The sequence below is a fragment of the Dromaius novaehollandiae genome, chromosome 19, assembly GCF_036370855.1.
Source record: "Dromaius novaehollandiae isolate bDroNov1 chromosome 19, bDroNov1.hap1, whole genome shotgun sequence".
Classification (NCBI taxonomy): Eukaryota; Metazoa; Chordata; class Aves; order Casuariiformes; family Dromaiidae; genus Dromaius; species Dromaius novaehollandiae.
The window spans coordinates 9,067,057-9,084,905 of record NC_088116.1 but is presented as its reverse complement, the minus strand read 5'-3'; the positions used below and the strand labels follow the sequence as shown (position 1 = coordinate 9,084,905).

The 17,849-nt window shown below is 52.0% G+C and overlaps 1 protein-coding gene across 5 annotated transcripts in view; it reads left to right on the top strand.

Moving 5' to 3' along the window:
* The window catches only part of CAMKK1 (calcium/calmodulin dependent protein kinase kinase 1), an 89,665-nt gene extending 72,055 nt beyond the window's left edge, over positions 1-17,610 (top strand). For all 5 annotated transcript variants that reach the window (XM_064523416.1, XM_064523417.1, XM_064523418.1 and 2 more), the window contains 4 exons: positions 1,121-1,208; positions 3,757-3,885; positions 4,926-5,029; positions 11,263-17,610. In XM_064523416.1, the coding sequence (XP_064379486.1) occupies positions 1,121-1,208; positions 3,757-3,885; positions 4,926-5,029; positions 11,263-11,335 (394 nt within the window). In that variant the 3' untranslated portion in view covers positions 11,336-17,610. The remainder of the gene's footprint in view (positions 1-1,120; positions 1,209-3,756; positions 3,886-4,925; positions 5,030-11,262) is intronic.
* The last annotated feature ends 239 nt before the right edge of the window (positions 17,611-17,849 follow it).

Below are 17,849 nucleotides of genomic sequence, written 5' to 3'. Positions count from 1 at the left end.
CCACATAAAGTATTTGGAAAATATTAAACAGCAACTCTGATTTCATCAGACAAAAACATCCCTTGTGGTGATTTGAGTTTCATTTAGCTGCATGATGGTTTCTTCCTCCCTCTTCTTGGGGAGGGACCAGCGGAGGTGGGCACAGCACCTGGTTCTCATCAGTGTTTTGAATCTGTTGTTAGCGCTGAAATCCAGCCCTGCTGGGGAATGACATTTTCTGCTGCCAAGTCCCATCTCCGTGCGGATACGCGCATCCTTCAGAGTCATTTGTGACACAGACTTTCAGCTGACTAACACGATTCTGACATACGCTGGCATTTTATTTCGGTAGCACTTTGAATGCACAAGTCGAGCGTGTTTGAAAAGATCTTGCCTGCATCATTAGCAACAGAAATCACTGGAGCCTTTGGACTTGGAGGACAGACTGCAGGAGAGGCAGTGGGACCAGGCCTCTGTGAATACGGTGGCTTCTGCGCTCGGGCACTCTTACTATTTTATCTTGGAAATAGCATTTAAAAAAATGAGAAGCATTTCTCTTTTTTCTTAGTAAGTCTGTTTGTTCCCTCCTTTTCTTGTCCCAAGGCTGAGCTGTTCAGATAGCCAACATTGGGTTAACAAACTGACTGCCATCCGCGTTCAGGGAGACGATCTGATTAACGCAACCTGCAAGCCGAGGTGGGAACCTGAATGCTGAATGGGGGTATTTCCTCCAGCCCATGCTTGTTCATGATTCAGATTCTGCAAATCAAGTTATGCCCTTCTTTTATCACATATGCAGCCCAGGGCAAGTTCTGCCCTCAATAACACCTTGTCATCACATAGTCTGTCCCCTGAGATTCCCATATAATGTACTGTCTTCAAATGCGTCCTTAGACCTGTCTGCCAGATCCCCTGCCTTTGGAGAGTGAGCAGCCCAGGAGGAGGAAACCTCTTATTAGCGACTTAAGATGCTTCAGAAGGCACCAAGCCAACCAGCCCTTCCTTTCTTGAGCTGGGTTTGCAGAGAAAATATCTTCTGACTCGAGCAGAGCTGCTAACAACTAACCGCAGCAAGGGTTAGGCATGCCTTCATCACTTGTAATTCCCTGGTTAACTGTGTACTGCTCTTTTCTTTATGCAGACCCCAGAGAAGTGAAGAGCTCAAGGAACTGATCCTACGCATGCTTGATAAAAATCCAGAAACGAGGATAACAGTCCCTGAGATTAAGGTAAATTGGACGCTGATGCTGTAGTTGTGGTCTTGGCTGATTTTGTCACTTCTTTGGTACTTTGTAGCGAGGCAGTTCTCAGTACTCGTTTTGGGAGCTTTCTCCAGCAAGCCGACTCTGGGAGGGGGACTGCTCGATTTGCAATGTGAACACTTCTGTCGTTGCTGCCTGCTTGGAGAATATTGACAAAGGCTGTTTTTGTTCACCTATTTACATTAAAATTACTTCAAATCAGGCTGATCCTCAGTGAATCGCCTGGAGGATTGCATTGGCACTGACCGCTGGCTGCAAGGCCCAGCCCGTTTGTGCATGAGAGCTGTGGTACGAGGGCTGGAAGTGCGTTCCTGCTCCGGTGGTGTGCCGTGACAGCCTCAAGGCATCGCGCTTGTTTCTATCAGCATTGCTTGGGCAGGGCTCAGTAACTCAGAGAAGCAAACAGACCTGATGGAGAAGAAACTTTCGCAGGGCTCTGCTTCGTTCTGCTTTCACATGGGCTTTCTGTTCTCCTGTCACCCCTCACCGTGGCATCCTACCTGCTGGACACTGATGTTTCCGCAGAGGTCCATTAACATCCCCTGCTGGGCAGAAAACTTTTCCTCTCAATCCCAGGCCAGCACCAGCCCATTTTCCGCTGAAGCTGTTGGTAGGAGTGTTGGGCTTTGAGCGGTAATGTGAGGTCCCCTCCCTCCATGCCCCGGAGGCCACAACCGGTGATGGGAAGTACTTCAGAGCTGTGTGAATGTGGCTCTTGCTTCCCTCTTCATGGAAAACATGGGCCCCATAGGAGCCCCTACGGAGAAGAGCAAAGCAGGGTGCAGGATCTCATCCCCAGACGTGTCAAAGATGCTCAGTGTGCTTGAGGACTCATGTTTGCTGCTGAAAGCATGTGTCCCTAGTGGTGGGCCTGGCTCTGCACTAAGCCCATGGCCTTGATCACTCTGTTTCTCATATTTGCAGCCAAGGAAACCATCCCATAAGAGGCCAGAGAAAAGGGGCAGCTTTCCTGTGTTGTTGCCCCATGTGAGATGATGGCCAAGCAGCTCCTTGGCAAAGGAGGCTATGGAGCAGGGGGAAGCTTGCGGAAGAGCTAGGGGAAGATGAAAAGAAGTGGTTTCTGCTATGACTTGGGAAGGGACTTTGTTCTTTTTTTTAAAAAAAAAAAATCATACTGTTTGTGTACCTGGTCTAGACTTTTGCAGGGGAACATGTACCCCTTCCTTTTCCATCTGCATAGAAGGCCCCAGCTAGAGATGGTGCCTGTGGCGGGGGGGGCCAGGCCAGGGGACACAGCTGTGTGGCAGCACGCAGGCAGGCCACCCACCAGTGGCACAGCCACAGGACTGCCACGGCCACCGAACGCCCTGGTGGGGGGATTCAGCCCCAGAGAGTACAGGAGAGCCTGATGCATCTTCTCCTGCTCTTCCTACTTCGATCATACTGCTGGGTGGAGTACTTTTCTCTCCTTAACTGAAATGCTTGCAGATCCCAGGTACACTGTAGATTTAGTGTCGTGGTCTCACTTAAGGTTGAATGTGATGTTTTGCCTTTGAAGAGCATTGTCTGAGCACGTTTAATGATCTTTGGAAAAGGCAGCTTAATTAAGCGCCATAGAGAAGCTCATTGCTAAGCCCTTGGAGACTGCTCTGGACACCTGCAGCAAACTCATTTGAATGTCAGTAGGTGCTGAGCATCCATCCGCATTAACCTCCTGATCCTCCGGAGGTGAGGCAGGCCTCTTTGGCGGCAGCGCTGGAGGAGGATGTCCTTGCCATGCCGCAGGATGTGGGCAGCGGAGAGCCTAGCCCCATCCTGGCATCAGCTCCCCTCTGCAGCTGCTTGTACCACCGAGAGCCTCCTGGTGCTCGTTTGCATGTCGCTATGCAGCAGCATTGATTAACCACGCGCTCTCATCTAATAAGCCGCCAGCTTCCTGCACCGGCAGGAGGAAGGAGCAGCATTAATTGCCTCTCCGAGTGCTCCTCGTATCTCGGGCTGGAGGAAGCAGCTATCAGTGGAGGCTCCGAAGGTCACGCTGAGGTGCGGAGCAGAAGCTGGCAGAATTTGGGCTAGAAACCTCATTCCTTAACAAGGTGCTTCCTGCTCTCTTGAGACGTGGCCTCCCACCCTCGCTGTTCCTCCTGTCGCTGCCCCGCAGTGTGCTTAGATCCTCGTTTATGCACATGCTTAAATGATGGTGATTCTCCCAGGTGGTGAGTTTGCATAAATTGAGTTGGAATATATGCATATATGAGGAAAAAAATGGAGAGCACATGCGGAAGGCTATGGATAACTTGGACTTTCTAAGCATTTCAAACTTGATTCAGAGAGTGCTGGATCCCTCCAAGAAGCTGGCCAGTGGCCACGGGTGCCGGCAGCACCTTGCTTTACAGGGTGCTGTCTAGCCGGGTGCTGGGTTGCAGCAGTTCCCCAGGGAGCTGGTTGAGGCATGCCACTGTGAGTGAAATATGGAGCCTCTCTTTACCACCATCACTGCTGTCTGCTGTGGAAGGAAGACTTATAGCTTTCTTTCTGCTCCTTCTCCACGTAGCTGCATCCATGGCTAACCAGGAGTGGCGAGGAGCCGCTGCCGCTGGAGGAAGAGCACTGCACTGTGGTAGAGGTGACGGAGGAGGAGGTGAAGAACTCGGTCAAGACCATCCCAAGTTTGCCAGCTGTGGTACGTGTAGAACTCAGCCGCTTCCTCTACTCTTACCAAAAGGCACGGTACTTCCCTGAAGCCCTTGACTGGCGAAGGAGGTTTGGAGGATGCATGTGTGCTTATGGCATGGGAAACGTGGCCTTTTAACCCAGTGCGAATGCTTTGTCTTTGAGCACTGCAGCAGCCTGACCAGTCCTTTCTAGAGCTGTAGGGTGGCACACCCGAAGTGTCCAGCATCAGACATCCCAGAACACATCGGAAACATCCCAGATGTGTTTTGTCTCATTAATCTAGAGGTTGCAAGACAGCCGTGTTAACCAAAAGGAGCAAGACAGCTCATTTGGACGCTCAAAATGTAGCCTCCAAACGTGGAGATGTGGCCAGAGAGGCAGGGAGAGGGCACTTGCTGGAGTCTGGAGCTGGCCCTTGCCGGCCGCCCTTGGGGACCACCAGTGAGAGTTCAAGGCCGTCTCAGCAGTTTGCGTGTAGCCAGCTGCAGAGGGCTGCTAGCAGCAATCACTGCGATGCAGGTGCCTTTTGTGCCAGGGGCTGGAGTGCCTCGTACTGGGGGTGGAGCACCCATTTTCGCAGCTCTTGTGGTGTGATGTTAACCCAGACGCTTTCCCCAACAGCTAGCCCGAGAGAGTAAAACCCATCCTGTCCCCTCGATAGCAGCCCCTTTGACTTCCAACACGTGGGAGCGGGCGGGACTCTTCCCACGGTGCCTCCGTGGAGGACTGCCCGGGAGGGTGCTGATGCCTCCTCCCTGGGGGCTTGGGCCACCACGAGCAGCAGGCAGCTGTCGGCAGCGCCCGCTCCGAGTCTTGCCAGCGCTGCCCTGCACTTAGGGGCTGAGCACTGCCCTCAGCAGCGACACTGGCCCTGCCTGCAAGTCAGATAGCTGTTCCAGGGGTTTCTCTAGTTCCTGCTTTAGCTGCAATGCTGTTAAATGTCTTGTTGAATTATTAAAGAGCTGTTGTTAGACTCCTTTGAACTAGCTTCAAGGAGGTGATATGTCAGTCCCGTTCTCCTCACTGGTCTGTTTTTCTTCCTCAAAGATCCTCGTGAAGGCCATGCTAAGAAAACGCTCCTTTGGAAATCCATTTGAGGTTCAGACCAGACGGGAGGAGAGGTCCATGTCTGCTCCGGGAAACTTGCTGATGTAGGTATATACAGTAGGTATATTCTGCCCAAATGTGCAGAATAAAGGTGTATGGAGAGAATAAGGGAAAGTGTTTGCAAATATTTTCCTTAGCATTTAAGGACAAAACTTACTTCTAATTTAAGTGCTGATTCTGAATTCTACCTCAAATCCTCTAGGGTTAAAACACAATGAAGTAAAACAGATTTTATAGACGCAGCACTCTCTGTAAGCTGGATTTGGCCTAAATAGGTGTAAGGTCCTCAGCTTGGATCTGGCTTTTAACCTGTTAAGTTTATGATAAACTGTGATCAAAGATTCGTTAGAGATTCATTAACTAAATTCAGATTAATTACAGTGTAGTCTGGGTATGTATTGGATTGTTTAACTCTTCTCTCCTCTTTATGGACAATGGAAAAGGCATCAGATGAGCAGTCTGCATGTTTTACAGGCTAGAAATGAGATAATGGTGCCCCAGAATCATCCTCTTCCACCCAAAATTGCAGTACCATGCCTAGCAGCTCCCAGGAGGGATCACTACACCTTTGACAGTGCAAGCAGAGGAGTCTTTTCCTCTCACTGGTGTGTGGGGATTTAGAGGCTCAGCTCAATTAACAATGGTTTAGGGCTCAACTGTGTACCAGAGACTACAGCAAAGGCTTTGCCTTTGAGTCCAGGACCAGTTAATGTGCAGATCCTCAGCAGCTTGATGAGATCTTGAACCCTGCCAGAAATGAGAATGGGAGGATGTAGAAAAGATAGCAGAATGCAGAAAGTTAGGAGGAGGTTTCCTAGCCTAAAGGAGAAGTCACTTAATGAGGAGAACTTCGTCAATACTTGAGTTCATTCCTCATGCAAGGTTTGGGGACAGTTCGGTACCTATTCCTTTAGTGGTCTGTGGATACCTGGTGACACACACCCTTCCTGCAATGGGCCAAGCCATGACTGCTTGCCCATGTCCTTACCGTAAAAAACGTTAATGGTTTCTCTTCTCCTGAGCTGCCTCTGCTGTAACGGGAGAATTCAAAGACCTGCTCCCTGATACGACTTTGCCTTCAGCTTGTACCACTTCAGCCTTCTGCTCCAGGGAGGAGAGCACTCATGAACATGGAGGGATGCCGGCTAGCAGAAGCGTTTTCAGCTCTGTGATTTTTCCTAGTTGGGGTGTCAGATACTTTGAGCATGCTTTACTGTATGTGCCAAGCACCCCAAGGATGCAGCCTTGCATGCAGAGGCAAGGGTGTCAGCTCCGATTCCTCCTGCCAGTTGCACAAGTTTGGCTTTTCAGCAACTAAAAGTGACAGTTTTCAATGCAGGCAGGCAAGTAAGATGTCAACCAACGTGTGCTCCACCAAACCCTCTGTACATTGTGTACTGCTGTAGGGACAGGTCTGAGGAGTGCTACAGTCCCAGCTCCTTTGCCAGCTTAGCACAAGGAGTTTGTCTCCACTGAGTTTCTCTTGGCTCATCGCCCTCCTAATTAGCCATCAATAATTGAACATATATTCAGGCCCATGAATTCACTGTCATTCTGGTCAGTGCACTGCATTGCTCTGAGATGGGGAACATTTTATCAAGTCTGAAGAAAAATGTAGAGTGTGCCTTGCACTGTCCAGGAGAGCTAACTCCAAACACGCCAGGGTTTCTCCTTTTCAAACCCTGCCTGAGTTGATATTTCAAGGTGGTCTCTTGTTCTAGTGCTTTGAGCCTGTTTCCCAAAGGGACCTGCTTCAAGTATCTCAGATGAAGGCAGAAGGAAAGCTCTGGCTGATCAGTCACTACAAACCAGACAGCGAGGAAGTTTCTCCTTGACCCTGACACGTGGCTGGTTCCCGCCTGGAACAGGACACTTCATTATCTGTGCAGAACGACTAAAGTTCATTTGATCTAATGTAGCTGAGAAGCTTCTGATTAGAAACATTATCAACATCTAAATCCCCTTTTTAGTCTTTTTAAGCCTTGGAGACAAGTCGTATGCCTCTATCTCGTCTCTTACTTGTCTCCTTCCTAAGGTTAGTAGCCCAATTCTTTTCAGCTTCCTCTCCTAAGAAGCTGAATCAAAACCCTTCTGTTCAAAAGAAACACACAAACTAGGTCTCTTCCACAAAGTGTCATGTATTAAGCACTACAGCAGGGATATATATTTTTTTTAAAGACTGTAGATTATTATTTCAAACTTTAAAAAATGCTAGACTGGTTGAATTTAATGACAGCGATTTAAACTTGTGAAACTTCCCGTGCATGTTGCTCCAGTGCATTTAAGACAATACTGGAAGGCAGAGCTCTTCAAATGATTTTCTCTCCCAAGTCGGAATGGGATTGTTCATTGTTCTGTGAGTTATTTTTTGATTACAATGTCTACCTCCGCAAGAGCAAACTGAACTAGATATTAAGCTGCTGGTGGTCACCCACCAGGAGCACAGGGTAAAACGAGCTGCTTTGAGCTCCCGCTTTCCAGGTGCTCAGTTCTGGGGTGTTTAAACCAAGTGGCCCCAAGGTCAACCTGAAGGATATCAGGATTGGGCCCATTTATGTCCATGGGGCTGGAGTGCTTTTGGCAGCACTCAGGAATGGTGCCGGCATCTGGGAAGCAGAATTGAGCCAATGCTGCCCATCATGCGAAGGGATGTTGCACCAAGGGCACCAGCCCGAAAACACAAGCTCTGCCCTGCAGAGCTTCTCCTCCCTGGTGGTGATGTCTTCAGAGAGTGGTAAATCAGCTCCTGTAACATTGCTTCTCCTTCCACTTAGAGATGGAAAATGACTCTTTGTGTTCCTACAGAAGGAGAAAGAAAAGCAATTAGAAAACTTCCCCAGTTTCACGTTCAGTTTAATTAGGCTGCATGTGACATTGCCGGAGCCCCACTCGCTCCTTTTTCAAGCATCTGGCATCTGTGCCCATACTGAGAATATATTTTGCAGGAAATCCTCTGACAGCTGAGTCTGCTTTTTGGTTTTTCATGCCTAATTGACGTTTCCTAAAATGGATCTGTCCTTTAAGAAAATAGCAAGAGAAAGGAGCCAGCTCCCTCTCTGGGATTTTGGGAGGAGGAGGCTGGAAATCACTTGGCTGAATTTTTCTCGATTTCTGCCTGCCCCTTGCATTGCCTGTCCACAGCGTGCCAGGCTCTGCTCTTGGAAATACCTAGTGCAGCAGCTGCATGGGCAGAAGTCTGCGATAGCAGGAGGCCTTTCAGGTTCATTGCAACCTTCGTTCCTGTAGAGGACACAGTTAAGAAGTCACTGATTTGAAATAGTTCTAAAATTTGCACTGGGAGGAGAGGGGGGTCTTTTAGCACTATTAAGATGCAGAAGTAGTCGTTCTGTCCTGGGTGCTATTTAGCTCTTTCTTGAAGAGCGCTGGAAAGTGAAAAAGCCAGCTATGGAAATGGTAGGAACGTTCGCCAGAGTAAGCTGGAAGGGAGCTAAAATGAAGATGCTCCCTTCTAGCAGCTCCTGTCAGTGCAGCGTCTGCCCCTCCCGCGAGAGCATCCCCGAGCCTCGGCGCGCCGGCGCTTTGCCCCCTGAGCCGGGCTGGGGTAGGGTCGCCCCCAGCCCCCTCCAGCCACTGCCATTTGTGCAGGACCCCCCCAAAGATGCAGGGATTCACTGAGCCTTGCAGATCCTGCAAACCGGGGCCAGGTTCAGCTCTGTTATTTACATTGCAACCAGTCACTTTTAATTTTCCCAGTTGCAGAAAGAGGCTTATTCTTTAAACCCAGCCGTTTAGGGTTTGCAGCGAAGTCCTGGCTTTCTGCTCGTAGCATTTCTACGTTTCCTCTGCCTGCTCCAGCTTTCTCCTAATTGAGTCAGCACTGGCTCCACCACATTTTATTACTGTCATCTATTGCGAGTGCTACCTATCAAATTAATTGCAGTGTTTTGACAGACCCAATTTACTTCCCCATTATGGCTGCTGTTGCTCTTGATGAAACGTGGCTGTCGGCTCCTGTCGAGGGGATCGCTCTGCGCTTAGAGAGCCTCCCCCTGCTCCCGCCCTTCCCCAAAAGAGAGGGGAGCAGCCAGCACTGCCCTGAGGGCTTTGCTCTCCGGGTTGGGGAGGAATAAGCAAGCCGGGAGGGAGAGGGAGGTCGTTTGCTTGGTCAGAGCAATTTAGTGAAAGGCTTTAAATCTGTGCAACGGCTGCAGGTAGGGTTGAGCTTCGCTAGGTGTTGGCGCTCCAGATGCTCCCTTGGACGCTGCTAGTGCTCAGTGTCCGTCCCTGCGCTCCCGGGAGGATTTTGGGTACGTAGCACTTAGATATTGCTGGAACAGGGGGACAGCCCCAACCGAATGCCACGCGCGTTTCCATCGCAAAGGGAGCCGCGCGCCCGCAGTGCAGGTAAGGACCCTCGTGGTCCAGCTGGCAACCGAGGTGCGGGCTCGGGCACCCGAAGGTGCCGTTACCTGGCCCAGGTGAGCCCTGACGGCCGTGGGCAGCGGGCTGGGAGCAACAGCAGCTTTCGGCAGGAGTGGGTTCGTGCCAGCACAGCCCGTGCCCGGCCTCATCTCTCCCGTGAGCCCCCTTGGCCGACGCTCCCTCCATCGTCCCTCCTGCTCGCGAGGCTTGTTAGAAGCAGCAATACGACTCGTTTGCCTGCTGCCTTCGTCTACATCATCATTTTCTTCCTTTGTCTCATTGTTCTGCTCTCAGGGACAGATTCCTCTTAAACACATCCGTGTGTTTGCATCCGTCTTTAAGGTAACTCAGTGTCTGTGTTTGCCCCGGGCGCTGTAGCGGTGTGTCCTCTCCTTGGCCTCCGTGACCTGCGTGGTGCTGAGAGCAGTAGGTCCATCCTTCCTTCCATCCATCCTTCCATCCATCCATCCTTCCTTCCATCCATCCTTCCTCCCTCCCTCTAGGAGCGATTTTACTGTAGTAATTGTGTGTGTGTGGTGCTAATGCTTGTGTGCTTTATTATTTAGTGTTTTTTGGGCCAGCCTGCTTTTGGGAGGGAGGGGTAACGGGCCAGGTGGGTTTTGGCAGGAGAAGCTGTTCAGCCCCACGTTCGCAGAGGAATAGCTGCGGGATTGGAGAAAACCCGAGCCTGAACATGCTAGTTTGGGCTGAGTTTTAGGGTTTAGTGGTTAAGAAGAAGAAATAGCTGGAGCTGGGGCCCTCTCGGCTGCACCGCTCCTCGGCTCTGCCGACCTCGGGGGGCCACCTCGGCTTGTCCAAACCACGGTCACGCGTCAGCTCAGCTGCAAGTGGCACAGATCTTCCTAGGGAGCAATCCGTACAATTAATTCCGCTAAATGCTAAAATAACATATAACGGACCATGGCAAACTGCTTCACAAATCTCGGTGTAGAGCCGCTGCACCTGCTGCTTCATCCGGAGACCGTCTTCTGCCGCCTTGGGGGAGATCCGGTCTGGGCCGACGGTCTGGGATTTCACCGTGCGGGACGTCGAGAGCCCGAGGGCGGGTTTTGGTGTTTAGGGAGCAGCTCAGGGCTGGAGCGGTTCCCGGGACAGCGCGTGCGAGTGCTGCGCTTCGGCTCCGCGGAGTCGTCCCGCTCCTTTCCCGTCCCACCTTGCCTGGCTTCAGGCTGGAAGCGCTGGGAGGCTGCAGGACGCTGCGTGGACGCGAAGCGGCTGTGATCCAGCAGCCGCCGTGGCTAGCAGTGATGGCCACTGCCCTTTCCTATAAAAAACAGCACAGACCTACCGGTTCTTTTAGCGTAGTTGCCGGACCGGCCGGCTCGAGGGGGAGCGCGGGAAAGCCCTGCGGCTGGAGGTCTCGTCTCGCACGCGGAGCTTCTCCTTAGGGAAAAGCGCGGCTTCTGGCAGAGCATTCGGTTCTTATTTTAAGTTAACGTAAACACGACGATTTTGCCTAAATATAACTGAATAAGCTTTACGTTCCAAAACCGCATGTAATCAAGACCATTTTTAAAAATGAATAGGGAAAAGATGGGGGAAAGTTTTCCTGCAAAAGAGAAGTGAGTGGCATTTTTCTCCCGTCGCTACTCCTGCGTTTTAGCGACAGTCTAGTAAAGTCCATGAAATGATTCGGTCAAAATCTAAATATTCAGGAGTGCCATCTTTTGCAATTGGGCTTTGGAGAAGCAGCGCTGGTATCAAGCCATTAAAGTGTGTTTTAAAAAAAAAAAAGCAAAGCAAAGCAGAGCTGCCCGAACCCAAACTAGGCACCTGGGAAACGGTGCCGCTGCTCTGCGAGACTCTCCCCGAGGGCCTTTTCGCCTCCGTGCACGCCGGTAATCTCTTTATTTCCATCCGTTCGTTGCTGCAGAAAGCAAGGGAGCAGAGACGGCGCCAGGGACCCGGAGCTGCCGGACGTGTGCGAGGACGAAGCCGCCCCGTGAGGCCGCGGGGCCGTCGCCGGCCGGCCGCTCCGGACCGTCGTCACCGTCGTGCTGTTGTCTGGCGGGTGTCTGCCCTCGTCGCCGGCGAAGCCCAAGCGAGACGGACCGACCCGGGAAGCCCGGAGAGGAGCCGCGATACGGAGAGGAGCGAGGCCGGGGTGCTGGCACGGCTCCTCTCGCTCTGCGCCTCGCCCGGGGCTTCGCAGCCGGCTGTCCCCACCGAGGAACATGTTTTCTTTTGTAACGCGGCAAACCAAACCTCGTCTCATCGTGGGTCGTTTGCCCCGGAGACAGTTTGGCTTTTTTATTTATTTTTTCCTGCTTTTTGCGTTCTCGGTTTCAAGCATCAGGAAAAAAATTACGCCGGAGCCGGGTCGTCTGTCGGCTGGTGGGTGACGGTGGCGCTTGGTGCCTGGGTAGAGCCTGGGGTAGCAGGACGCGCTCCTGTTCCCGTCCGCGTCGGTGGGGAGTTTTCCATTGGCATCAGCTAAACGAGGGCGAGATCTCCCATTTGGAGTCAACTTTATCGCTCTCTGTGCTTTTCTCCCTCTTTTTTTTCCCTTCTCTTTTTATCACTGGGTTTGCTCAGCGTGAACCCCGCTGGAATCGGTGGCTTTATTGGGGGCGGCGTCATAAAACAGAAGCGATGGGGACGTTGCCTGGGACGTGCAATGAGCCCCGGATGTCCCCAAGGTCTGAGCCGCTCTGCTGTTGCCCGTGAGGGCTCAGTGCACCGAGGACATTTGCTAATGAAAGGTGGTGGTCCCAAAAAGCCGGGATTTGACCCCATCAGCTGGGCATGGCCCTGTGCGTGTGGAAGTCATGCTCAGCACTGGAAAGAAGTGGCAGATTTGGGGTTTATTTCATTTAGAAAATGATTTCCTTTCCCTCGCTTATCTCTTAGCCCCTGGAAAAGGAGGTACCTGATGCTTTTAAATTCTGATTTACTGATAAAATGGCTCAAACTGGGAGAGATCTCTGTATGGAGAAAGTTGGTGGAGGGTTTTTAGACTTCAGAAAACTACAGAACACGAATGAGTTTGAATCAAAACTTGATCTTTTTTTTTAATACTTTGATTTTTAATTTTATTTTAAGATGTTAATTTTTTTTTTACACTTGCTGATGCTGCTATTTTATGTGTAGACCGCTTCTAAACTCAGGATTAGAAGCTTCATCTCTACATCTTGACGTCAGGTGAGAGATTGCACTTAAAGGGCAAATGCAAACATTGCAGTGGCTGATGGCTACGTAGAAAATTGAGAATTCAACTCTTGCACTCAGTAAAAAATCAGTGATATCAGTCACTCAAAATATGTGTCGATATTTTCCCTTAAGCTTTATGGGGCCCGAGAAGCCAAAGGGAATGGGATTGAGTCCTTGTTTTATAGCACTTAAATAAAGGACGTGACTAAACTTGGTTCCTACGTAACCATCTTATTGTCGTCCTTGAGGTTCGCCCGGAGGGCCTGGGGCTCTGAGCCCCCTTGCTGCAAGGGCATAGGTGTCGGAGGAGCATCGGTGGCGATGCCCATCCTCGTTTTCCCCTTTTACCTGCTATAATCTGGTTCAGTTCCCAATGTTTTTGTAGCTGGGTGTTGCTGCCGGCGCCTCCCTGTCCGTCCCCTCGGAGTTTCTGCTGCAGTGCCGGAGGCTCGGACGAGGCTGCCAGCCCGGGCTCTGCCCCACGCCTCGCCCCGAAACAGGAGCCAAGCCTCAAGGTTTGCGAGCCGGCGCTGCGATTGCTGTGGCTTGTTAAGGAGACCTGTCCCCAGGGCTCGTCGGCCGGCGGCGAGGAGGTGAGGCTGGCGGGGAGGAAGGCTGAGCTGGCGCCGGGCATCTGAGGTCGAAGTGATGCTCGGGCAGTGCTCCAAGAGCTCAGCTTAAGGCTGCAAACGTGGTTTTCTTTATTGCCAATTTAATATAGGGCAACGACAACTTGGGGAGGGAGGGAGGGAGGGATAGGCTTTGCAAATCCAGCCTGTTGTCGGGGTTATTGTAGTCATGTTTCATGGGGTTCGTGGGAGCCACCTGTGTCACCTCAGTGCCGGCAGAGAGACGTCTTGGGTTAGCCGCAAATCACACGGTAGCCGACAGTATAGATGAACCTGCTCAAGGGGCTTTCATTTTCAGTAGGCTTTCGGTCTCTCCTCCTTTTGGGGAGCCTTTGCAAATTGCAACTTCAATTAGTGAAACCAATCAAATGCTAATTTGCAAGGGAGAATTAGCTTAATGCCATGTGCTTTTAATGACAGCTAGAGCACGTCCTTAATTTTGAGTGGGGCTGGGATGAGGGAGAGCGGCTATTTGTATCGTTATTCCAAAATCCACCTCAAAAAGAGTGCACTCCATGCCAGAAGAGATGCTTTCAGATCTGTTTGCGGAGATCCAGGAAACAAAAAGAGTCGTATGGCAGAGATTTTGTCATACCGTGTTTCTCCAGCAAATCTGCCAGCCTTGGGGTTGTGTTTTGTTTTCCTTTTTCCTTTGTACCTCGGGAAACCATCCTAACTGCATCGAGAGAGCAATCTTAGTGTGCACGGATGAGGGAGGCAGAAGTCACGCTGGCATCAAGAGAAACGTTCAGCTTTATTCCCGGGCTGCTGCAGAAACCTGCTCTCCCGAATGAAATTCCTGCTCATTTTTATGCCCCTTAGGGCAGCCTGGAGCAGCGCTGCGTCGCTGCTGAAGACGGGAACAGGCGATGGAGGGAGCGTTTATTTAAAAATAAAGCACTGGTTTTCCCCTCCAGCCAGGCAGCCCCTTTAGCCGTCCTGGGAAGCCGGTCCCTTTGCCGGGATGCCGGCGCATCGCCCTCGGCTCTCGTTGTTAGCAAGGTGATGGGACCCGGCGTCGCAGGGGTCCCCGGAGCGGCACGAATTGCTGGCGGAGACAGTCCCTGCTGCTTTCCTGCATCCCCGATGTTTTTCCCCTCCAAATCCTCACTTAGCCGGGCCATTCCCATGGCAGGGCATCCCGTGAGGGCGGATACCCGAGCAGCTCCGCTCGGCTCGGCGGCTTGGGAGAGCTCCCAGCCCTGGCCGCAGGCTCCCGCCGGCTCGCAGCATCCGCCCCAATTTGAGGGGTGCCCAGCTTGAGAAAACTTGAAAGAAATCTCTCTTTTGGAGAAAACACACATCTTTTGATCCCCAGGAGGTAGATTTCTCTCTTTCTCAATTAACATAAAAAGATCTAGCTCTTCAGTTTGGGAATTAAACAGGATTTTTGCCTAGTGTTAAAATCTCCTCTCTGGTACCAAGTAATACTGTAGTGCGAGTCTTTAGCGTATGGGTCAGGAATACTTCAGTATGGGTGTCACATCTGCAAATAAATGAGTTTTTCAGGTATTTGGTGATACATTAAAGTGTGCGAGTGGATGCATGGGTATTAATTCATGGCTTTTGTAATGCCGCCTTGCCCGGGCGTGTATGCATACCACGTCTGCTGTTGTGCAGTGGTTTTCTAGCAACGTATCCGTGCGGAACAGCAGCATGGATAACCACGGTGTAATTGCATGGCTCGGCCTTCGAGCAGGAACTCGTCTGCAGGGGCTGAGTGCGACCCAGCCTGTTAGCGCGTGTCTGCGACTAGCCCGTGGGCAGATGTGTCTCGGTGTCCGTGCCGCTGGGGAGCCCGCATCGGCACAAGGGAAATCCGGAAACTTTCCCTGCGGCGCAGTCTTTGCGGCTCGATCCGTGTAGGCAGCTCCCGCGATTAGCGGTCGCGAGCGAAACTAGCTCACCTGCCGCCGCGAGCGCGCCCGGTCCACGAGGGGTTTTTTTCAGGGCCTTGAGGTACAAGAAGCAAACTGCAGAGCAAAATAATGTACGAATCTTTGAAAGACTGAGTGCCAAAAGTAGCTTTGAAAAGGGTCTTCTTGATCATAATTTTGAGAGGGGATAACAGTCAGGCCTGTCCCTTGCCTTCCACAGCAGCGGCGGCATCAGTTGGTGTCTTTACGGCCAATCTGGGGCCAACGTCCCTGGTCCGGCTGCTGTTTTACTTATTGCCTCTTGCAAGTTGCAGGTCAGAGAAATTTGGGGGTCTCAAAAATGAAGGTCATGTAGAAATGTGGCTCGCTCGTGGCTCTGAGCAGCCGCGGGGAGAACGGGGTCCCGGTCCCGGTCCCGTCCCTGCCGCGGCACCGTCGCAAGGCTGGAGCTCAGCTCAGCGCTCGTCCGCGGAGGCACCGTGGCTGCCGCGGGGTCCTGGAGGTGCCTGCAGCTGCGGGAACCAGGCCGGGGAGACAACGCGGGGGGGATGTCTCTTACTTTGCATGCGTGAAACACCTGCGCTGCCTTGGTCGCAATGCATTTCGCGAAAGGAGGCTCCCGGCTCTGCAGGTCGCGGCTGTGTGTGGCTGAACTGTAAATAAATTTGCCTGGTTTGGCCAGTTGCAATGCTAATTGCAATGTTTTGCAATTGCAAAAACTCAAGGAGCGGGAACGGGTCCCGTAAGAGCATCTAGACCTCAGCTGCAGCGCGGTGCTTGGGTCGTGCGGTCTGTGAACCACTGGTGATCGCAAAGGCACGAGGAGCTGGTCTGCGAAATCTTGCTGAAAACAGCGTTTGACGTTACCATAAAGAGGTATTCATGCTCTTTCGTACAAATTGGGGGGTAAAAAGGTAGCACAAGTATTCAAGGATGAGCTGAGCAGGCGGGGGGGGGGGTATTCACCAGGTTGTGGGTTATGGATTTTTTTGGTATTCTTTAAGATCAGGTGATTCTCAGATTAAAACCAATTGAGAAAATGAATTTAGAGGGCAGGTGGCAGACTAGCAAAGCCAGGCGTGCCTGCTCACCGCTGGGCTTGCCTAAAAGCAGGTAGCTGCGCCTTGGCAGCAAGGCGGCACTGAGAGCACGGGCCAAACACTCGCGTGTGGACCCGGCTCTCGGCGGGGGTTTCCTCCGCACTCCCAGCCGGGGCCTTTCCCGCGGATGCGGCTGCGGGAACCTCTGCTTTCCCGCTCCCGTCCCGTCCGGGAGCACCGAGGGCGGCCGCAGGTGCCGTCTCCGTGCGGGGCGCAGCCGCCCTGGTCCCCGCGGGCTGCAGCGAGCCGCAGCCTTCGCCAAAATCGGCAGCAAATCACACGTGTGCGAAGCCGTCGCATGGCTGCGAGTTCTCCTTTGGTGCTGCAGCTGACGCGAGCGTTTCAGACCAGACGCAGCAAAGGTGGGCGCCTCCCCGGCGCACCGAAATCTCCCGCCTGGGCTGGTGGGTAAGTGGAAAGGAGCATTTATGGTCTTAAAGCGAAGCGCCTTGCCTCCATCTCCCGCGTTTTCCAGCCTTGTTTTTTTAGCTGCTTCGTGTTTCCTGGCTGTTCCGCTAGCAGAGCGCGTGGTGATCCCAGCTGGAGTCCCAGCCGAGAAGGACGGGTGGGAATCTGCCTGGGGGGCAGCGGGGGCGAGATGCCTGTACAGGCGAAAGGAGGAGGGCTGTGGGGCTGCGGTGGCCTCCTGCGGAGGGCACGGTCACGGCAGGGCTGTAAGGCAGGTGGTGGTTTGTCTGTGTACATATATATATATATATATAATTTTTTTATATATATGTATTAAAAAAACACATAATTTGGGTACCAAACTTCTCCATTTTTACCTAGGCACACTTACAATATTGCTTGCTGAGCAAAACAGGGGCAAGAACTTCTCTTCTGGCCCAGAGCGTCCTCCAGCAGACGGTGCTTTGAGCAGGACGTTGCGTGAGCTTGGAAGGGCCCTTCCGACCTGGATTAACCCAAACTATCCCGTGACCTTACTAGTTCCCTGTTACTCCAAATGCAGCTTTCTGCAGGGTGAGGGAAAGGGAGGAGCTGGGGAGTCGGTCATTGCCTTTCCCACCCGTATCAACCTTCCCTTCCCCAAATAAAGGTCATTCATGCTTCGAGTTGCTGCGGGCAGAGGCACAGTCCCTCGCACGACGACCACGAGACTTCGGTAGCACTCGAAGCATTCAAAAGCAAAAAAAGGTGTAAACTGAAGAACAAACTGCAACCGTTCGGGATCCAATTCTGATGCTCCGTGCCGTAATTTTGCTGCTGTGTATCTGATTTATATGCCTGTTCTGTTAGTATTTAAGTCTCCTGTTCTACTTGATGTTAAATCTATCAACCTGTACGTACTCTGCTAGGGTTCGAGCATGGTGTATATGCACTCGGCATCGTAATGGCACGTGGCCGTTACCCTGTAAATATGTACCATTAATAGAGAGGCTATTTTTTGCATGCTTTTGTACTCTAGAACTGAAAAGACAATGACAATAAAGTCCACAGAAACGAGGCTTGGCCTAAGTGGAGTTCCTAGCGTGGCGGTTCCTGCCTTGCTGCTGCCTCTCGCCTGCTCCCTGCGATTAAAGACCTCGCTGCACCGCTACCCGCGTCCGAGAGGTGCGTCGCGTTTCCCCCGCTCCCTTCCGAATTTTGCCCGTCGCTGTTGGGCTTTTCCCTGTACTGAGAGCGTCAAGGACCTGCCGTGCTCGGATATCACATCGCCGATGGCCATAGCAGCTTGCTTTGCCG